Source organism: Felis catus, chromosome E3, assembly GCF_018350175.1.
Source record: "Felis catus isolate Fca126 chromosome E3, F.catus_Fca126_mat1.0, whole genome shotgun sequence".
NCBI classification, from domain to species: Eukaryota; Metazoa; Chordata; class Mammalia; order Carnivora; family Felidae; genus Felis; species Felis catus.
In genome coordinates, this window is record NC_058383.1 from 37,070,659 (window position 1) to 37,092,316 (window position 21,658).

At 56.0% G+C, this 21,658-nt stretch overlaps 2 protein-coding genes across 8 annotated transcripts in view; one reads left to right on the forward strand and one right to left on the reverse strand.

Annotated features, from left to right (window-relative positions):
* Positions 1-18,789, forward strand: part of PPL (periplakin) — a 45,533-nt gene extending 26,744 nt beyond the window's left edge. The window contains exons 3-22 of one of the 2 annotated variants that reach the window (XM_006942360.5): positions 24-178; positions 911-1,031; positions 1,579-1,704; positions 1,799-1,837; positions 3,193-3,354; positions 3,462-3,569; positions 5,123-5,218; positions 6,677-6,799; positions 6,900-7,046; positions 7,588-7,739; positions 8,641-8,738; positions 8,931-9,088; positions 9,780-9,958; positions 10,042-10,180; positions 10,983-11,176; positions 12,319-12,469; positions 13,230-13,313; positions 13,979-14,089; positions 14,573-14,665; positions 15,309-18,789. In XM_006942360.5, the coding sequence (XP_006942422.2) occupies positions 24-178; positions 911-1,031; positions 1,579-1,704; positions 1,799-1,837; positions 3,193-3,354; positions 3,462-3,569; positions 5,123-5,218; positions 6,677-6,799; positions 6,900-7,046; positions 7,588-7,739; positions 8,641-8,738; positions 8,931-9,088; positions 9,780-9,958; positions 10,042-10,180; positions 10,983-11,176; positions 12,319-12,469; positions 13,230-13,313; positions 13,979-14,089; positions 14,573-14,665; positions 15,309-17,969 (5,097 nt within the window). In that variant the 3' untranslated portion in view covers positions 17,970-18,789. Of the gene's footprint in view, positions 1-23; positions 179-910; positions 1,032-1,578; positions 1,705-1,798; positions 1,838-3,192; positions 3,355-3,461; positions 3,570-5,122; positions 5,219-6,676; positions 6,800-6,899; positions 7,047-7,587; positions 7,740-8,640; positions 8,739-8,930; positions 9,089-9,779; positions 9,959-10,041; positions 10,181-10,982; positions 11,177-12,318; positions 12,470-13,229; positions 13,314-13,978; positions 14,090-14,572; positions 14,666-15,305 lie in introns of both variants that reach the window. The other variant, XM_003998979.6, reaches the window with a different exon arrangement.
* Positions 18,790-18,935: 146 nt separating this feature from the next.
* The window catches only part of UBN1 (ubinuclein 1), a 38,831-nt gene continuing 36,108 nt past the window's right edge, over positions 18,936-21,658 (reverse strand). For 5 of the 6 annotated variants that reach the window (XM_045047911.1, XM_011290644.4, XM_045047910.1 and 2 more), the window contains one exon: positions 18,936-21,175. In XM_045047911.1, coding sequence (XP_044903846.1) covers positions 21,126-21,175 — 50 coding nt within the window. In that variant the 3' untranslated portion in view covers positions 18,936-21,125. The remainder of the gene's footprint in view (positions 21,176-21,658) is intronic. The other variant, XR_002150681.3, reaches the window with a different exon arrangement.

Here is a 21,658-nt window from a genome sequence, read left to right on the forward strand (position 1 = left end):
CCTCTCTGTCTTGACTGTCACAGGACCTGGCCCGGCTGCAGGAGGGCAGACAGCCTGAGCACCGGGACACGACCCTGCAGAAGGTGTCGGATTCCGAGAAGCTACTGTACGTGCTGGAGGCAGACGCGGCCATCGCCAAGCACATGAAGCATCCCCAAGGAGACATGATTGCCGAAGAGTAGGTCCCCTCCGCTTTGCGTTCCTGACACAGGGCAGGAGGACTGCAGGCTTGCTCAGCATCCCAGAGCCCAAGTCAGGGTTTACTGAAGGCTAAGTGGGTGCCACACACATGCCAAACACTTTGTGTTATCCTCATGACAACCCATTTTGTAGTCAGGGAAACTGAGGCCCAGGCTGTTCTGGTCGTAGTGTGACCACAGCTCCCTGACCACCATGCTGTCTAACCTCCAAGCTCTTGAGCACTCTGTCACACTGCCTGATGCCCCAGCCAGCTTCCCATGCTCATGGCTCTCCCCTCAGCTCAGATGTGGATAGGTCGGCACCCACCGGTGCCTCCCACCTTGTTCTGGACTCCCCACCCTGGCAGGGGCAAGGGTCTCTTGATGCCCCCACGACCCCCTGTGCTGTTCCTGTCACGGTCCACACCACCCCTGTGGTTCCCGCTCGCTGGGGGGCTCCAGAGAGCAGTGAACCTGATCATTTCTTCCAGAACCTTCTATGGTTCTGGGCACACTGTAGGCCCTGGGGAAATGCTGATAGGGGAAGGAAGGATGAGGGAGGGTATTAGTGACTGGAACCCAAGGCTGCCGGGTCATCCTGTGCTTCCAGGCCACTAAGCAGAAAGCCCCAGGCCGGGGTCTGGGGTATGAGGCTCCTGCTGGGGAAGGGACATGGGCGGAGGGCCTGCCAACCGGCCCCGCTGACTAGCATGGCCATTCTCCCCACTCAGCATCCGTCAGCTGAAGGAGCGTGTGACCAACCTCCGCGGGAAACACAAGCAGATATACAACCTGGTGGTGAAGGAGGTAGACCCCCAGGTCAACTGGGCGGCGTTGGTGGATGAAAAGCTGGTACGGCCCAGGCTTCAGCTGTGTGCAGGGTGGACCCCGCCATGCAATGGGTACCACGGTCCTGCCTCTGAGGGTGGTGTTCCTGATGTTTCCCGACGTCTGTATCGGGGAAAAGGGCAAGGCTCAGAGAGGTGTAGCGTCTCGCCCAGTGTCACCCAGCAGAAGTGGTGGAGATGGGGACCGTCCTGCAATTGTTCTCCAGCTCTGGTCATTGGGGTCCTCCTGGCTGGCTAGGAGGAGTGGCCGGCTGCTGTCCTTCCTATGACCTCCGCCACGGAGAAGCGTGGCTGCTGGAGCCAGTGGTCTTCTCTCAGTGGGCTGACCTGGGCCAGGCCTCTGTTTCCCCACGTGTGCAATGGAAACAACCGTGTGGGCCTCGGAGGTGACAGTGAGATTCAGTGAGAGGACACTGTGGTAAAAGGGACAGTGTCTCCCTGCATCTCTCCCAGGGACCCTTGGCTCCCTCCTTGGTTCTTGGGGGGGGAGGGGAGGGCTGTGAGTCCCCCGGCCCTCGCCCACCCTCTGCCGGTCCTCTCCACCCTCCCAGGACAAACTGAGCAGCCAGAACTTTGGGACAGACCTGCCGCTGGTTGATCACCAGGTGGAGCACCACAATATCTTCCACAACGAGGTCAAGGCCATCGGGCCCCACCTGGCCAAGGACGGGGGCAAGGTGTGCACAGTGGTGGAGCGGGCCTGGACCCGGGGAGGGAGGGGCTCACGGCTGCAGCCCCCACCTCAACCCATTCCCTCGACTCTGTCCGCAGGAGAACAGCGACCTCCAGGCCAAGTACCAGAAACTGCTGGTGAGCGAGGCCCCCAGGGAATGGGGAGGGAGGAGGGCTGGGCAGTCAGGGCTGTGGACACAGGAGGCGTGGGCAGGAAACGTTTCAAACAGAACAAGAGGGGTAAGTGGGAAGGAGGTGGTACCCTGAGTCCCTACCTGAGAAGCATCCCACCTTGCTCTGTGCTCACGGAAAACCCTGATGGAGCCCACGGATATGGCCCATCCTACAATCTGCTGCTTTATTTCTTTATTAAGCACCTTCTGTGTCCACCAAGTATGATGCCATGTGCTTGAGAAAAAGTTTCCTGTTTCCCTCTTCAAAATCCTTAAGGAATGTGCTTTTTATTTTTTAATGTTTATTTTGAGAGAAAGCGAGCATGCATGTGAGCAAGCGGGAGAGGGCCAGAGAGAGGAGAGAGAATCCCAAGCAGCCTCTGCACTGTTAGCACAGAGCCTGATGCGGGTCTCGAACCCAAACTGTGGGATCATGACCTGAGCTGAAATCAAGAGTCAGACATTCAACCGACTGATCCACCCAGGCTCCCCAAGAATGTGTTCTTTTTAAAACTGCACAAGTTAGGGCACCTGGGTGGTTCAGTTGGTTAAGTGTCTGACTTCAGTCCAGGTCATGATCTTGAAGTTTGTGAGTTATAGCCCCACATCGGGCTCTGCCATCAGCATGGAGCCTACTTTGGATCTTTTGTCTCCCTCTCTCTGCCCCTCCCCTGCTCGTGCCCATTCTCTCTCTCTCTCAAAAAAGAAAAAAAAAACACATTAAAAAAATTGAAATAAAACTGCACAAGTTATGCATAAATCTTTCCTTGCTGCAAGGGTTCAGACACCTCAGATGTGAGGATGCCGGGGCTCTGGGGCAGACGCTTCCAATCCCGTGTTGGTGGGGACACTTGGAGAGAGCTACTTAGCCTCTTGGAGCCTCGGTTTCCTCACGTGTACAAAAACGGAGTTCCTTAGAGCCCTTGTCTCCTAGGATGGCCTCAGCTGGGGAGAAGGCCCTACCACAGTCCTGCCACAGGGTGGGCCCCATGGACATGTTAGCTACTGTCCCTGTTTGCTGAGCAAACATCCCTCCCCCTTCCCCCTCCTCCCGGCCCCACACCCACCCCTTCTCACGTGGAAAGTGGTGGCAGTTTGCTACTGTCCTCCCAGCCTTCTGTAACGGGGATCGTGACAAAGACAAAAGTGGAAGCTGCTAATGCTCACATTTATTGAGCACCAACTGTTTGAGCACCGGTCCGAGGGGGTCTGGCCAGGAAGCGTTGAGCCAGGCTTGTCTGCTCGAGGGCCAGAGCTGGGCCCTGGGGGAGGTGCAGAGGGAGGCTCAGCCCCGTCCTTGTCCCCCACCCCCTGCCGCAGGCGGCGTCGCAGGCCCGGCAGCAGCACCTGAGCACGCTGCGAGACTACATGCAGCGCTGCACCAACGAGCTGTACTGGCTGGACCAGCAGGCCAAGGGCCGCATGCAGTATGACTGGAGTGACCGCAACCTTGACTACCCCAGCCGCAGGCGCCAGTATGAGGTGGGCCCAGCGGCCTGGGGCATCTGGGGAGGGGCTGGGAGGGGGCGCAGGGCTGCCAGCAGGGCCCTGAGTGCTGACCACCCCCCCCCCCACCGCCCCCCATGCAGAATTTCATCAACCGCAACCTGGAGGCCAAAGAGGAGAGAATTAACAAGCTGCACAGCGAGGGGGACCAGCTGCTGGCCGCCGAGCACCCTGGGAGGAACTCCATTGAGGTGCGTGTGCCCTGGGAAGGGGTGCTTCCTCCAGGGTGGCCTCAGGCAGTCCCCAAGATGAGGGTCCTGAATCCTGTGTCTCTGTTGCTCTGTCGTGCTGTCTTTACTTGCTCGGTCTGACCATGTTTGGTCTCATTGTCTTCCCCTTTACCACGTCCTGCCCTTGGCCCCTGGACTTCTCAAGCCCATGCAGTGTGCCTTGTACTAGCTTCCTGGGGCTGCCCTAACAAATCACCACAAACTGGGTGGCTTTAAATGACAGAAACTGGGGCTCCCGGCTGGCTCAGTCAGAAGAGCATGCAACGCTTGATCTCAGGGTTATGAGTTCAAGCCCGACCTTGGGTGTACAGATTACTGAAAAAAAAAAAAAAAAAAAAAAAAAAAAACTTTAAAAAGAATAGACAACAGAAACCTATGGTCTCACAGTCTGAAGGCCAGAAGTTTGAAGTCAAGGTGCTGGCAAGCAGCTTGTCCCTTCTGGAAGCTCAAGGACAGACTCCTCTTGTGTCTCTCCTTGCTTCCAGTGCTTGCTGGAAGTCCTTGGGGTTCCTTGGCCTGGGGCTGTTTCACTCATATCTCTGCTTCTGTCGTCACATAACTGTTTCCCTTGTGTGTCTGTATATCCTTTTCTTTCTTTTTTTTTAAATATTTTTTGAACATTTATTCATTTTTGAGAGACAGAGTGTAAGTGAGGGAGGGATAGAAAGAATGGGACACAAATCAAAGCAGGTTCCAGGCTCTGAGCTGTCAACACAGAGCCCCACGCAGGGCTTGAACTCACGCACCATGAGATCGTGACCAGAGCTGACGTCAGACGCTTAACCCACAGAGCCACCCAGGCTCCCCTCATCTCCTTTCCTTTACTTTTTTTAAAACAAAATTTTTTTTATGTTTATTTTTGAGAGAGAGAGAGAGAAACAGACAGACAGAACACAAGTGGGGAAGGGGCAGAAAGAGAGGGAGACAACAGTATCTGAAGCAGGCTCCAGGTTCCGAGCCAACAGCACAGAGCCCGCCTTGGGGCTTGAACTCACAAACCGTGATATCACGACCTGAGGCGAGGTTGGACACTTAACTGCTGAGCCACTCAGGAGCCCCTCATCTCCTTTTCTTATAAGGACACCAGTCATTGAACTTGGGGCCCACCCTAAATGTAGGACGATTTCATCTTGAGATCCTTCATCAGTTACACCTGCAAAGACCCTATTTCCAAATAAAGTCACATTCTGAGTTCTGGGTGGACATGAATTTGGGGAGGGGAGGGACACCATTCAATTTTCTACAGTGCCTTTGTGAGAATTTTTAAGAGCACCACTTTGGGAAGATGCAGGCCCTACTTATTCCTTGTGCAGTGCACAGCCCAAGTACCCGAACACGGCAACCCTGCTTGGTTCCTCACCATGTCCCCTCTCCTCCCATGCCCAAGAAGAAGCTGGGTGCCTCTGTGGGAGCCACATCCAGGGAGATGCCCCCTTCCCCACCCTTTTCTGGTCCAGAACTCTGCCAGGCAGTGACCTGGCACCCCCCCCCCCCACCCCGCCTTGTCTTGGCAGGCACACATGGAGGCTGTGCACGCAGATTGGAAGGAGTACCTGAACCTGCTCATCTGTGAGGAGAGTCACCTGAAATACATGGAAGACTACCACCAGGTACCCCGCCAGCCCTGAAGCACCATTGCTGGGAGCACTCAGTGCCTACCTGGCTTACTCGTGGCCTCAGCTCTGATTCCTCCGGGAGCCTCCCAGTGCCCCTGCTTTTGATGGCATACGTGGGTGTGCCTCCGAGCTTGCTGGGCCCTGGTCTGTCTTCCCTGGAGGACAGGGCTGGAGAATCTGATCGACCAGCCCAGGAATGAGTGTGGGGGTTCCATTTTGATGAAATATATATAATGTGAAATTTGCCATCTTAGCCGCTTTTAAGCACACAGTCCAGTGGCTTAACATTCAGAGTGTTGGGCAGCCTTCACCTTGGAAAGGTTTCCAGAACCCCCAGACAAGAAATCTGCACCCATGAAACAACCCCTCCGTTCTCCCTCCTCCAGCCCCCTTGCTCTTTCTCTCTGAATTTTCCTAGTCTACGTTTTGTGAAACTTAGGGATCCCTGTGAAGCTCACAGCCCATTGGGGGTCTAGACACTGAACCAGGAGTCACATGTTATGTGGACTTTGGTGTCTTTGGCTTCTTTCGCTTGAACCTCATGTTTTCGAGGGTCATCGATGTCATGGCATGAATCACAACTTCATTCCCTTTTATGGCTCAATTGTATTCCATTGTATAGGCAGACCACACTGTGTTCGCCCCATTCCTTGTTGGTGGATACTGTCTGATTTCCATAGGAATGTGTTGTTGTTTTTTTTATAACATTTTTTTATTATTGAGAGACAGATACAGAGCGTGAGCAGGGGAGGTGTAGAGACAGAGGGAGACACAGAATCCAAAGCAGGCTCCAGGCTCCGAGCTGTCAGCACAGAGCCTGACACGGGGCTCGAACTCAAACTGTGAGATCATGACCTGAGCTGAAGTCAGTCTCCTAACCAACTGAGCCACCCAGGTGCCCCAGGAATGTGTATTTTTAACAAGAGCTGGTCACCTGATTCTGAGGACTGGGGACTCTTGAACTCAGGTGGTATTCCTATAACTCCTGGTTCAGTGTCTAGACCCCCACTGGGCTGTGAGCTTCACAGGGATCCCTAAGTCCTGTTCGTGGTCACATCCCAGGGGACAGCTGACCAGGAGCGGTTTCAGAGCAGATGGACTGGAAAATGGACAGGAGAAATTTCTAGAGCAAAGTGGCAAGGCTTGTCTTCTGTGTATCGGGACTTTAAAAAGTGTAGCATTTAAGTCAGGGTGTCCCTAGCCCAAAGAGAGGAATGTAACAGAAAAGAACCGAAAGCTTAACGGTATGTATATATGAAAACTTAGTACGTCCTGGAGGTGGCCTCATGGGGGTTGGTGGGAGGGGCCCTGGTCCAAGAGGCCACCCAGAAGCTGACTGGGGGAGGGGGGTCTCTGAGCTGTGGAGAGTGGGGCAGGGACGGCCCTGTCTGGGCGCGAGCTTGCAGCCATAGCCGGATTGTGTCCGTAAGAGGGCCATCTGGTGTCCCCTAGTTCCACAGGGACGTGAAGGCCGCTCAGGAGCTGCTGTGCAAGGTGGACTCAGACCTGAACCAGAAATACAGCCCCGACTTCAAGGACCAGTACCAGATTGAGCTGCTGCTGCGGGAGCTGGATGTGAGTGACGGGCCCGGCGAGGGCCTCCCCACGCCCCTCCCTGCACGTCTGGCCTGGGGAAGGCGGTGTCTCACCCCAGCCCTCCCCCTGCTGCATTCAGGACCAGGAGAAGGCTCTGGACAAGTACGAGCATGTGGTGCGGGGCCTGCAGAAGCGAGGGCAGCAGGTGGTGCCGCTCAAGTACCGCCGGGAGACGCCGCTCAAGCCCATCCCCGTGGAGGCGCTCTGTGACTTTGAGGGCGACCAGGTGAGCTGCTGCACGGGTGCCCCTGGAGCCCTGGGCGGGCTGGGCCCAGAGCTGCCCCTTTCGTGTCACTGAAAGGTCTTAGGAGTTGTAAGGCTGGATTCAGGGCCTCACACCAGTGTTTTCTAGGAACCTGTGTCCATCTCTGTGGTTGGGGTCACTCTACCAGTCCCCCGCAGAACCCCACCAGTTGCCCTGCTCCTCTGTTCTACCAGCTTTAAGTCCTGCGTCCTGCCTAAACCAGTCACTGTGGCTGGCAGGTGCCATTCTCTCATTGGCCGGGCCTGAGCCACATGTCCAGCCTGAGTAGTCGGGGACTGTGGGAAGTGGGGGTCCCCAAAGGGAAACCCAGGCAGATGTTGAGACAGCAAATTTAACACATCCCCGTGCAGCTGCACCCTCCCTAGTCTCTATGCTGAAATGTCTTGGGGAGGGCCACAGAGATGGGCTAAGACCCGGGTGGTGGGGCAAGATGGCAACTGGGCCCCTGGTCACTGGCCAGGGCAGGTCTCTCCATGCCTTCTGACTGGCCTGCCCCTGCCAGGGCCTCATCTCACGGGGCTACAGCTACACCCTGCAGAGCAACAACGGGGAGAGCTGGGACCTCACGGACAGCACAGGCAACAAGCTGACCGCCCCCGCCGTCTGCTTCGTGATCCCTCCAACTGACCCCGAGGCCCTGGCTCTGGCCGAGAGGTAACAAGGCCAAGCGGGGAACCAGCGTGGACTGGCCCCGCCCTCTGGGCCCCTCACGCCCGTTCACAGCCCTGGCATCCTGACTCAGCCTCAGGAGGCAACTACCACCCCCCCACCTGCACCCCCTTGGGGGCTCAAGTGGGACAGGAGCAGACCCCTTTGGCCAGGCTGACCTTCCACATGTGAACGTCAGGCTGTAGGCGGCATAGCCAGCGAGCAGTTTCTCTGCAGGTGCCTCTGGGCCTTTGCATATGCTGTTCCTTCTGCCCAGACACCTGCTCGAGGTCTGGTTGGCTCAGGCCTCTTGAATTAAGACAGCTCCTTGGTTACCTCTTCTGTGAAGAGCTTACTCCCCTCCACCCTGGCTCCAGGAAAAGCGTTGCCAACTCTTGGGTCCAGCACCTTCTCCCACTGCACGTTCTGCCCCTTATCATCACCCTGTGTGTCAGTCTCATGTGGGGAGGGGCTCCTGGGGACTTAACTGTCTCTAGGGCCTCGTTCAGTACTTGGTGCATGCAAAGTATGACCCAAGAACCCTTTGTTAAATGAGTGATTCAGGAATGCCTTCATCTATCCATTCGGCACGTATTTACTGAGCACCTACTGTGTACTGCTACCTCAGGAGTAATGTCTTGGTGGGGAAGACAAAGGAACAAATGATGACTTTAGGTAGTAAAACCTGGTATGAAGAAAAGAGGCTGAGTCACGATGCCAGGCCTCCAGAAGCAAAGAGCCGCATTATAGCAAATTTTCCATGTCTGCCGGTTTTAACTTTTCAAACCACTTCCACGAGCCTCGTGACTTCTCTGGGCCACACCCAGCCACAACCTGGAGTCCCGGGTCTGTAAGCACAGGGGGCAGTGGGCTGCCCCAGGCCCCCAGCCCTTGTTTGCACCCACAGCTTGGGCAGCCAGTACCGGAGCGTGCGGCAGAAGGCGGCCAGGAGCAGGAACGCACTCCAGCAGCGGCATGAGGTGCTGAAGGCAGAGAGCCCTGGAGGTGGGTGCCAGGGCCACTGTCCCAGGCTCTGGGCGGTCTGTGCTGCAGTTGGAAGGGCAGGGGACAGGCAAGGCAGGGGTGAGGGAGGCTGGGGCAGTCCCAGAAGTCCCCGCTTGGTCTCCTAGGCCCTGTCCCTGCGCCTTGCTCCCCCCAACCCCCCGCTGCCACCTGACTGCGATTTCCTTCCGGCAGATGCCTCTGACCAGCAGGGGCGGCATCTGTTGGCTGGCTTGGACAAGGTGGCCAGAGATCTGGACCAGCAGGAGAAGGCTATCACGGGGATCCTCCGGCCGCCGCTGGAGCAGGGCCGGGCTGTGCAGGACAGCGCTGAACGGGCCAAGGACCTTAAGGTACTGCCAGACTGGTCTCATCCCCACGGGGGCCTTGGTGCTCGACGGGGACCACCTGCCACATGTCACCAGAAGTCCTGAGTGATGGCGGTGAGGGGAGCTGTGCTAGGCTGATGACCGAGGAGATGCCAGAGCCCTGGTGCCCCAGACACCGCCCCAGGAGAAAGGGCAGGCGAGGTTCATGCTGCCCCCACACAGCTTGCCGCTCGTGGGCTTGTGGCAGTGTTGACGACACTAGTGACCGGCCCCAGCCGCACGGGGCCACACGCCGCTTTGGAGTTCCGGAGCCGCGTGCTGGTTGCTTGACCGCAGACCTGCTATTCAAGCCCAGGCCTCAGTTTCCTCAGAGACAGTCAAGGCCAGAGGACGACGGGCACGGGGTAGGGGCGTGGCCATGTCATGCCGCATCCCTTTTTTAAGCGGTCATAGGGTCACCTGTGAATGGGGAGAGAAAAAGCACCCCACCTCATGGGGTCGCCCCCAAAGATGGATGAAATCATCCCCGTGACGTGCACGGAACAGGAGGTCTGTTGTCACACACCCTGCGTCCCATTTCCCCGGGGTGCTCATTACGGGCTGGCTCCCCAGGGAGGGCTCAGGCTTCCTCAGCTGCTTCCTTTGTCCCACAAGGCCCCTGGAGGGAAGGGGGCTGCTGGGCTGTGGCCAACTCCAGGGGCTCTGGTCCCCACAGAACATCACCAACGAGCTGCTGCGGATCGAGCCCGAGAAGGCACGCAGCACGGCTGAGTGCCAGGACTTCATGCAGGCCCTCCCGGGCAGCGGAAGCGTACCTCTGCTGAGGACCCGGGTCGACGACACCAACCGCAAATACGAGCGCCTGGTGCAGCTGCTGGACTTGGCCCAGGAGAAGTGTGTGGCGGGCGGGTGGCGGGCAGGTCGGGTGGGACCGTGGAGCCAGATGGGCACCCCTCACTCCTGACCCGTGTCGTCAGGGTGGACGTGGCCAACCGCCTGGAGATGAGCCTGCGGCAGGGCTGGGAGGCGCTGGCCGAGTATGAGACCCGATTGACCCAGGACGACACGGTGCCCGAGGGCGGCCGGGCCCTAGACAGCAAGAGGCAGGAGCTGGTGGTGAGTCTGGGGACCGGGGCCTCGGGAGCCTTTCTCTCCAGGTGCCCCCAGGCTGCCAGCTCTGAACAGATGAGGACGGAGGCCCCGAGTCTCAGGGCAGTGAGTCCCCAGGTTTTGAAAGGCTGCGGTGTGCCAAGTCAGAAGTTGCGGCTGGAGAGCTGTGGCAGAAATCCCAGCTACTCCTGGGACCTGCGTGGCTTGTGGAAATCAGGTGCCAGTATCTGCATAATCTGCCCAGATTTCCAGGATCTGTGGGAGAGCAGATCCAGCCTGCGGGGCCCGCATGCTCTGGGAGCGCGTGGCTCCCCCCACCCCCAGCGTCTACTTTACCTGCACAGTTGCCACGGGGCCACTTCACATGTTTGCCCGCCTGACTCCTGAGGGCACACGGGTCCGTGGGCCCTTAGGAGGCTGCTTATTCACACACCAGTCCACAGAATCCTCGCTCTGTGCTGAGATTCTCACCTCAGAGCCAAGGAAACTGGCTCAGACAGAAAGCCTCTGCCCAGGCCTTAAAGCTGGAAAGCAGGTGGCCACTCTCGTCCCGGGCACATGCTGCTTCCTGCAGGGTTTTTACACGTTAGTTTTTCCGGCTGGTGTTCCCGGCGACGGAACAGAACGTTGCAGAGATGACCACCACATTTAATGAGAAACACAGAGGCAAAACCCCCGTCCTTCTCCTCCCCACCCAGGCTTCCCACCCCCAAAGCCAGAGGCCTCAGGCAGCTTGGGTGGTGCTGCCCTGACCCCCACCCCAGGGCTCTGACCGCAGCGCCCACCTTCTGCCTTTCCGCCCCGACAGGCCCTGGCCTCTGCGCTGCAGGCCCAGGAGTCCCTGCTCAGTGACGTGGAGCAGAATCTGCAGGCAGCCAAGCGCTGCTCCAGCTCCCTGGCCAGCCGCTTCCAGGAGCACTGCCCGGACCTGGAGCGCCAGGAGGCCGAGGCGCACAGGCTGGCCCAGCGCTCCGAGAACCTCCGCCAGCAGGTGGAGCTCAGGTGAGCAATCGTGGCCAGGCGGCAGCCTCCCCTTAGCTCATGTGCTGTGAAGCTGCCGCAAGTGGTTTGCTTTCTAGATTTTCTCATTTTGGAAAAAGCAATCCATCTGCAAAGTAAAAACCTCAAGGTGATTACAACGACCAGGCGTGGCTACCATTTTGTGCACACTTCCAGAAATGTTCTTGAGGAGCTGGCGGGCAGGGGGTGGGGGCCGTGACATCAGTGACAACACAGCACATACACCGCGCCTTGCTTGTTCCTGTCCTACGTCCTGTTGGTCTCAGGAGTCCCTAAGTGTGACCTCCTCTTGTGTCTTCCGGAAGAGCTCCTGTAGAACAGATCCCGCTCCCCTTTCCTTCGGTGCTGGGTACAGTTCACCAGGGGAGCAGCCATGCAGGCCTGCAAGCGGCTTTTGTGTGTTGCATTTTAACTACAAATTCAGCCTCTTTAATTGGTATTGGACGTTTCTGGGCCATCTGCCCTGGGAGGCAGGTCCAGTAGCTTGTGTCTTTCAAGGAACTTGTCCATCTCATCACGTAGTTGAATTTAGTGGCATAAAATTGTCCTTAATATTCTCTGATTTTTTGAGGGGATGTCCCCCGCCCCCATTCCTGATGTTGTACCTTTCCTCATTCTATTTGTATATACATCCTCTTTTTCCTTCCTGATTCTTCTGAGGTCTATCAATTCACTGCTCTCTGTTGCTGTTCTCTTTCATGTGCATCTGTTCATTATCTCCTACTGCTGCTTAGGTTTGCTCTTTTTTTAAAAAAATATTTTTTTAATGTTATTTTTGAGAGAGAGAGAGAGACAGACAGACAGAAATAGAGTGGGTTGGGGCAGAGAGAGAGGGAGGCACAGAATCTGAAGCAGGCTCCAGGCTCTGAGCTGTCGGCACAGAGCCCCACACGGGGCTCGAACTCACGAGCCACAAGATCCTGACCTGAGCCGAAGTGGGATGCCCAACCGGCTGAGCCACCTAGGTGCCTCAACTGCTCTCTTTTCGAGCAATGTTTAGGTTATTTTATTAGGTTATATTTGATCCCTCCTGCTTTTAAAACATGAGCAAAGAGGACTTCTTTAAAAAGAGACAGGAGGCATCTTCGGACTGCGGCAGAGGCCTGACAGGCTTTCCTCCGCAGGGCCCAGAGCCTGCAGAACGCCAGGGCCGCATATGACGACTACCGCAGCGGCTACGACCACATGCTCCAGTTCTTGTCCCACATCCCCAGCTATGAGCCCCAGGAGACAGACACCCTCAGCCAGATGGAGACCAAGCTGAAGAATCAGAAGGTAAGGCGGTTGCCTCCGTGTTCACAGGTCTACAGTGGCATGGGGGCTGTCGGAGGTCGGCAAGGTCCCTTAAGACCTCGGCCCTGCTTGGCTGCCAGCACCTAACTCTGAGAACAAGAATGGCCTCGCTCCCGCCTCAGTGCCCAGCACAGGGCCTGGCCCAGAGTGGACAGTCCACATAGGCTGGCTGAATGAGCAAATGGCTACAGCAACACATGAGGAGCCCTCGTGGTAAAAAAAAAAAAAAAAAAAAAAAAAAAAAAAAAAAATCCCGTTTCCAAAGTTCAGAGTCCTGGTTGGCTGGAAGGCAGCAGTGTCTTGGGAGTGAGGGACACAGGACCCCAACAGCCTAGATTCAAACTCAGGTTCCAACCCTAATGGCCATGTCCTTGTGGGCAAGTCACTGAAGGTGACTATGCCTCAATTTCATTACTCGTAGACTGGAGATAATGATAGCACTTACCTCACAGGACAACTTCAAGATAAAATGAGATTGAAGATATTAGAAGAGTGCCTGACATTTCGAAGCACTCCGTAAATACTGGTTTCCTGGCAAAGACGATGATCTTCCTGGCCCTCCTTCACAGGGTCAGAGAATTGCCTTTTGTGACCAACAACTGTATACAAGGAAGCCGTTCATGAAACTTTGTACTACAGAAGTTGAATTTCAGATTCTGAGGAATCCAGCTACTCTGTCAAGGGTTGTTTTTGTTGGTTTGTTTCTTAATTTTTTATTTTAAAAGTCTCTGTTGTTTTACAGAACCTGCTAGATGAGATCGCAAGAAGGGAAGAGGAAGTCCAGAAAGTCTGCACCTCCTCCCAGCAGTACCAGCAAGCTGTCAAGGTGAGCCGGGAAGTTCCTGCCGAGTGCAAGACAGCAGGGCCTCGTCCTGTCAGGAGGGCTGGACAGAGAAGGGCTAGACCTGGGGGGGGGGGGGGGGGTGTCGTCCTCAGGCACTGCTGGCAGCCCTGGGAGCGGGCACAGCCCTTTAGGAAAACAGTGTGTCCCAGATGCTGAACACCAGAGAAGGGATTGCTACTGCTTGAAGCAGTAAACAGGGAGAATTTATCCCAGAGGGAAAACAAAACAATAATGGAGGATAAATAAAAATCTTCGTAGCAGCAGCTATTATTCACAATAGCAAAAGAAAAAAACTAGAAATATCCTACACGGCCGATGGATTACGGAGTCAGCAAAGGAATAAAGGGGATCCGAGGCAGCAGGAGAACCGGGTCAAGTGCTGTGGGGAGAGAGCAAAGCACCACACTCGGGGCCCCGAGGGGGATCTGTCTGGGGCGGGAGGGCACTGCGCACCTCCTTTCTGTCGTGTCCTGGGTTGTTGAGGGACACAGCTCTAGACAGCCGGCATGTAGATGGTTCTCAGCACCTCCTGGCCGTGACTACAGTACACAGCCGTGCAGACCTCCGCAGTCCGCTACAAGGGGCAGAAGAACACTTCTGTCTCTATTGCGGTTGTCTGCCCTCCACCATGTCTCTCTCTCACCCAGGACTATGAGTTAGAAGCAGAGAAACTAAGGTCCCTTCTTGACTTGGAGAATGGAAGCCACGTCACCAAGAGAGCCAGGCTCCAGTCCCCTGCTGCCAAAGTGAGGGAAGAGGTGAGTGGTGCAGGCGGGCCCTGGGGGAGGCACGGCACACAGGCCTCTGAGATGCACCCCAACAGGGAAACGGGGCCGAGAGCCCTCCTGGGTGCTCGGTAAGGTAAGACAGGTTTGGTTAAGAACAGATGGTAGACTTGTTCTCGGGCAGTGATGTGGATATACCTGGAAAGACAGCCTGCTGCAGGGATCTGGGAGGCTCCCACAGGACTCCTCCTAAGTAAGTACACGTGGAGAGCTGGGGTTACTTCCTTCCACGTATGAGTAAGTGAAGGCTCCGAGAGGAAGACCTGCTCAGGGTCATGCAGACTTTCGCCTTCATGCTCTAAATCCAGTTCCTCCAGCAGCTGAGACTATAGTTCAATTCCAGGTAGCAAGAGACCAAAAGCTACCCTCTATCCCCAAATGCCAGACTTTTCAAACACGGTCCACCTCGCTGCTGCTCAGCCTGTTGACTCCTGTTTGCTGACTGCTCTCCCGTAGGAAGCGGCTCTTGCTGCCAAGTTCACTGAAGTTAACGCCATCAACAGACAGAGGCTTCACAATCTGGAGTTTGCCCTGAGTCTCCTGAGACAGGTAATGGATCTCCTACAGGTCAGACATTCTACTTCCCACTATTCCAGCAGGTAAGAAATCAGGCTCATTCTGCTCCCACAAAACAGTCCGTGAGCTGGTGGCAGTGTCCCTGGCTATCGGACGGCACCAGCGCAGGTAGTGGCCCAGCCAGCGCTTCTGTGAGCACAAAAGCAGCACGTATTCCATCCAGCAAATATTTGCTGGGTCCCCAGGGCAGGTAGCTTGTTTTCAGAAGCCCACGTCTGTCCGTCCATACAGTGGAAAATGAAGCAGGGCCACCGTGGAAGCCTCTGTCTGTACCGAGTGCACCAAGCAGGGTGCAGAACAGGGGACGACCGCTTCTGCAGAAAAAGAAACATGTGGCATGCACTCAAAACGTACGTCTCAAAGACGACAGCCTCTGGGAACAGGACCGGAGGTGGGATGCTCTGCCATGGTCGTCAACTACTTTACTGTTCAAAAAACCTAAACTATTTGTTTCACCATCTTCTAAAGTAACCCAGGAACTCAGTGAACTCGACACCGAGGGAGCCTCGGGCGTCACAGGGTCTGACCTTTCCATGGGGGAATGAGGTGCGCTCCGACCAGGTGGGAACAGGCCAGGCCGCGCGTTAACCATGCACTGTCTTCTCCTTCTCAGCAGCCGGAGGTGGGAGCGAGCCACGAGACCCCGCAAGGTAGCACCCCGGGCTCCGCGGTGGAGGAGACGTGGAAGGTACAGAAGGAGCTGGAGGAGGAGACTGAGAGGAGGCAGCAGCTGGAGAAGGAGGTCAAGAGCGCACAGGAGGAGATCCAGACCCTGCAGAATCGGAGCCCGCAGGAAGCGGTGGTACAGAAGGAAGTGCTGAAGAAGGTGCCGGACCCCGCACTCGAGGAGAGCTTCCAGCAGATGCAGCGGACCCTGGTGGAGGAGCGGCACAAGAACCAGCTGCTGCAGGAGGAGCTGGAGGGGCTGCGGCTGCGGCTGCGTGCCCTGGAGCAGGAGACCAGGGACGGGGGGCAGGAGTACGTGGTCAAGGAGGTCCTGCGCATCGAGCCGGACCGAGCCCAGGCGGACGAGGTCCTGAAGCTGAGGGAGGAGCTGGAGGAGCTGAGGCGGCAGAAGGGCACCCGGGAAGCAGAGGCAGCCCTCCTGCAGCAGCGCATCGCGGCCCTGGCCGAGGAGAAGGAGCGGGCCCAGGAGAGGGTCACCGAGAAGGAGGTGGTGAAACTGCAGAACGACCCCCAGCTGGAGGCAGAGTACCGGCAGCTGCAGGAGGCCCGGCAGCGGGAGGGCAAGCTCAGGGAGGAGCACGAAGAGGAGCTGAGCTTCCTCCAGGACAAGCTGAAGAGGCTGGAGAAGGAGCGGGCCATGGCAGAGGGGAAGATCACAGTGAAGGAGGTGCTCAAGGTGGAAAGGGATGTGGCGACCGAGAGGGAGGTCGGTGACCTCAAGCGCCAGTGTGAGGACGAGGCTGCCAAGGCTCGCACCAACCAGAGGGAGAAGACTGAGCTGCTTCGCAAGATTTGGGCCCTGGAGGAGGAAAATGCCCGAGTGCTGGTACAGGAGAAAGTGCGGGAGATTGTCCGGCCGGACCCCGAGGCAGAGAGGGAAGTGGCCAACCTCCGCCTGGAGCTCGTGGAGCAGGAACGCAAGTACCGGGGGGCCGAGGAGCAGCTGAAGAGCTACCAGAGTGAGCTGGAGGCGCTCAGGAGGAGGGGCCCCCAGGTAGAGGTCAAAGAGGTGACCAAGGAAGTCATCAAGTACAAGACTGACCCCGAGATGGAGAAAGAGCTCCGGAGGCTCCGGGAGGAGATTGTGGACAAGACGAGACTTATTGAAAGGTGCGACTTAGAAATCTACCAGTTAAAGCAAGAGATCCAGTCCCTGAAAGACACCAAACCCCAGGTGCAGACCAAGGAGGTGGTCCAGGAGATCCTCCAGTTCCAGGAAGACCCCCAAACCAAGGAGGAAGTGGAGTCTCTGCGGGCCAGGCTCTCAGAGGAACAGAAGAAGCAAGTGGATCTGCAAAGAGAGCGAGCCTCCCAGGAGGAGAAGATCAGGCAGAAAGAGGAGGAGCTGTCCCAGGTGAAGGAAAAGGTGGTCCAGCAGGAGGTGGTCAGGTACGAGGAGGAGCCCAGCCTGCGCGCCGAGGTGAACGCCTTCACCGAGAGCATCGAGGTGGAGCTGCGGCAGATCGACAGCCTCCGTGGGGAGCTGCGGCGGCTGCAGCGCCGGCGCGCAGAGCTGGAGCGCCAGCTCGAGGAGCTGGACCGCGAGCGGCAGGCGCGCAGGGAGGCCGAGCTGGAGGTGCAGCGCCTGAAGCAGCGGCTGGCCGACCTGGAGAAGGAGGAGGCGGAGGCCCGGGAGAAGGTGACCCTCAAGCAGAAGGTGGTGCTGCAGCAGGACCCGCAGCAGGCCCGGGAGCACTCTCTGCTCAAAGTCCAGCTGGAGGAAGAAAGGCACCGGCGGCAGGTCCTGGAGAGTGAGCTCGAGACCCTGAAGCAGCAGCTCGTCAACCTGGAGAAGATGGAGGTCAAGGAGAAGGTGGTCTTCTCTGAAAGCGTCCAGGTGGAGAAGGGCGACACTGAACAAGAGATCCAGAAGCTCAGGAGCAGCCTGGAGGAGGAGAGCCGGAGCAAGAGGGAACTGGATGCAGAAGTGAGTCGGCTGGAAGCCAAGCTGTCGGAGCTGGAGTTCTGTAACTCCAAGTCGTCCAAGGAGCTGGACTTCCTCAGGGAGGAAAACCACAGGCTGCAGCTGGAGCGGCAGAGCCTGCAGCTCGAGACCCGGAGGCTCCAGTCAGAAATGGAAATGGCAGCAACAGAAACCCGAGACCTGAGAACCACCAGCACGGCGGACTCGGGGACGAACCTGGACTCCAGGCTGTGGTCCCTGGAGAGAGAGCTGGATGACCTCAAGAGGCTCTCCAAAGACAAAGACCTGGAGATCGACGAGCTGCAGAAGCGCCTGGGCTCCGTGGCCGTCAAGAGGGAGCAGAGAGAGAACCACCTGCGGCGCTCCATCGTGGTCATCGACCCCGACACGGGCCGGGAGCTGTCCCCAGAGGAAGCCCATCGGGCCGGCCTCATCGACTGGAACATGTTCGTGAAACTCAGGAGCCAGGAGTGTGACTGGGAGGAAATCTCGGTGAAGGGTCCCAGCGGGGAGTCCTCCGTGATCCACGACAGGAAGTCTGGCAGGAAGTTCTCCATTGAAGAGGCGCTGCAGAAAGGACGGCTGACCCCGGCTCAGTACGAGCGTTACGTCAACAAGGATATGTCCATCCAGGAGCTGGCCGTCCTGGTGTCCGGGCAGAAGTAGGCCCAGCCCGGCCCTCCACCTTCTTGGAAGCAGCCAGCTGGCCGGCTGGCTCCCACCCAGAACCGCTGGGTCTTCTCCTCTGTGGCCCTGTGCGGGCTCTGAACCTGTGCAGAGCTGAGCCCATCACCCAAGCCCGTCTCATGGTCATTCACCCTGGGTGAGGGACCCGCTTCATCCTCTGATGATCGGACAACCACAATGCCCCTCTTCTGTCCCTTTTCCCATACTTTTCCATCAATAGACTCTTCGTGTGACACCTGGAAACGACCCAAAAAACTAAAGCCATGACGACCGAGGAGGACGAGCCACTCCACGCTCCGGCCTTCACACCCCACGTGGAGGCGCCCCAGGGCAGAAAGGCCTCCCTTCCACACACGTGTAGGTATACCAACGGACTGGGCCCCTCAGGGCTGCCAACCTGCACTCATGGCCCCCCCAGGATTCTGGCTGAGAGCCCACTTTCTGTCAGAAGCCTCCTGGTGACAGATCTGGGCTCTGTGCCAGAAGAGGCGCAAAGAAACCAGAACAGTGTATGGCCTTCGGTGCTAGAGTGAAGGTTAACTGTCAGCCAGACTGTCCACCATCAGAAAATGTGTTGTGGTTCTCAAAATATTTTCATGATGGGCTGTGTTGCTGTTAGCCTTAGTTTCAGTGCCTTACAAGTCTTGTGTGTTAGCTCACTGGTATTTGGGTATGCTACACATTTGATTTTTCACCAGATGAATTTTATGTTCTGTGTTATCTCACGTATTATGGAAGAAAATGGGATTAGGGATTCTATTTCTAGTGCAAAATAAACACCTGGGTGGCTTGATTCTAACTTCATGGCGTTTCTTCTTTTGCATGCGAAGCTTAGTTATTTCCCCTGCTCCTCTTGGCTTCTGGCCAAAAGGGATATTCCACATATACCAGCTCCTAGGGGAGGAAAAATTGGCTCAAATATGGTAAAAAGAAGGAGAAATGATGTTTTGGAAACCTTGAAACAATTTATTGAGTTGCTTTATACAAGATTAACAATTTTCACACCACCCCCCAACACCAACATCGTCGCGCCGCACAAAAGCCACAGCCCCTCTCACACCTAAGGAACGGCTGCTCCAAGGAAAGCCCCGCAGCGCCGCAGCCCCAGACCCCGGGGAGCCCGCTCTGCCAGCCCGTCTGCCCAGCCATGGCTGTTTAGGTCATTCACTCTTTCATTACCACAAATAAAGCATAAAGAAGAAAAAGAAATCTCATAAACTCCCCATCAAAGAAACGTTTCCCTGAGGCAAGAGGCATCACTAGATTCCTAAAAATGAGGGTATTCAGCTCCAGCTGCACACTCAATGGTACATGGGGAGGAGGGTGCGAGCGCTGCAGGGAAGGGACCTTGGGTGTTCTTGGGCGGAGAAGCCTGGAGAGTTCCCACTGCTCAGTGTTCACGGAAGGCCTCTGCACGGCTCTGAGCTCAGCAATACAAATCTCTTCTTTGGCTCTTTTGCTACTACCTAAGACTACTCTGTAAACAAACTGGAAACCCAAGTTGCAAAAAAAAAAAAAAAAAAGAAAAAAAAAAGAAAAAAGATATAATGAAGGGATAAGGAATCCACTTATCCACTTTAGCCAGATGTGAAACACATGTTGGTTCTTACATTAAAAAAAAAAAAAAAAAAAAAAAAAAAGCAGAGGCCTAGCCGGATAACTGAGTGAGGTCTTGCCCCGCTGGAAACGGGGCAAACCTCTGCATAACTGTGAGTTACTGAGCACTGTACCCTGGAAGGCAGGAACCAAGAGAGCTGCCTGTGTCTCCACACAGGTGTACATTCTGAGGAGGCTGTTGACTCTTAACATATTTGCAATCACTTAGCTGAAGCAGTCAGTTCAGATAGGTCTTGTGGGACACACTTCACAGGACAGGCAAGTGCCCTAAACATCCGTGTGAAGCAGCCGCTGGCTGAATGCGCTCCAGGGCAGCTGTCCTGGCCTGTCTCCGGCGCGCTCTCCCAGCTCATCAGCGCACCGCCCTCAAGTCAGCGCACAGCCCTGCTGCCCGGAGAGCCCCAGGACGTCAAGGCCTGTTTCTACATGGCAGATGCTTCACAGGGGCCTGTTCCTGCAGCTCTGCCTGAGAATGGTTTCTAAATAAAACAAACTGGAATGTCTTTGACTTGGAGCCCCTCATATCCTTGGCCCTCAGAGATGAAGGGCTTTGGGGCTCTTCAGTCCACCTGAATGAACTCTGAAAAAACAAAACGGGGGCCCTGGCTATACTGGGACCTGGGGTCTGGGGGCCCAGATGACCTTCAAGTCAGGATGGCAGATTAGGATGTGCAACTGTAAAAAACTCAAACTGGCTATGTCTTAAATACAGACATATCTTTTAAAAAAGTCTTCATCTGAAATCCACTCAGAAGGCCGAATGGACATGTGTCTAATTCTGCTCCACCATAAAGGCACTGGAATTATGTCTTACTATAATATGACATGCATTCTATCCAATGCATTAATGGTAATGATGAAATCTGGACCAAAATAAGTGTCTTTAAAAATCCTGTCACAACTGTTGAATCTACAAAAGTCTTTTCTCTGAAAGAGCTTCATTGTCATGTTCAGCAGAGAAGCTGGCCCCCAACACAATGAGCACACGTTAGGTGTTCTGAGTATTTTTCAAAAAGACAAGGTAAGTCTCCCAGCTGTGTGTCAGCCTGGGTTTTTGTCCTGTTGAGCACACAGCCTGAGGATGGGACGGACACCATGACCATCGGGGATCCCACTGTGGCCAGGGGTCCCTGATCAGTAGGGCACCAGGAGGTACTCTGACCAAATGCCAGGGGGTCAGGCAGGTTTCAAACAGGTGCGCCCTGCTCTGCCCTGACAACACAGCTTCGTACAAGACCCACCACGCGCCCCAGCCCAGAGCTGCCCCTCCAACGATTGTCCATGACAGAGCCACGGGGCCCGGGGCACCAGGCCAGTCAGTGCCTCCACAGAGAAGCCCAGGGTTGCTCCCCTCACTGAAGGCACATCACAGTGCCAAGAGATGCTCCACTCAGCACTCACACCTTCGCCAGAAGGAAACCAATTGGCAGAAAGAGCATAGTGATTATCCAGTTTCTGAGACCTACTTGGTCAGCTTCCACCCAGACCTAAGTGAGTCGGGCCTTTCCTCTGAAGAGGTCACAATTTCCGTGGTACACCAGGCCCTTTTCCATGAAGCTGAGAAGCATCTGGAAAAAAATAAGCAAAAACAACACAAGTCTTTCAGGATCTCGGATTCCTTTAAGGCGGCAGTAACAAAAATTCAAGGGGATCACTTAACTAGCAAAAGCCCCTGAAAGCTGAGTTCCAAGGCTTAGACGAACCCAAAAACCCTTGATGGAGGCTGAGTGCACTGCTGCTTGCGGTAGCCTGCAGTGTGCACGGCACTCGGAGCACCAGAAGGCAGGGGCCCGACGCATGCCTGCCACGGGAGTGCGTGTGTTCTCGGCCGCCACCAAAGTCCCCTGGCGGGCTAGGCTCTGTGTGAGGTCCCAAGACCATGCTGCACTCAAACAGCTATGAGACTCTCTCACCATCAGAATCCTCAGGTCCTACGAAACCAGCTCAAGGTGCTAAGAAGCTAGTGTTCTGAGTCTGCACGGGAAAGAGAGCAAAAAGCAGACACAGTCACACAGCTTTCCATTTACAACCACTCAATGGAATCCTCCAAC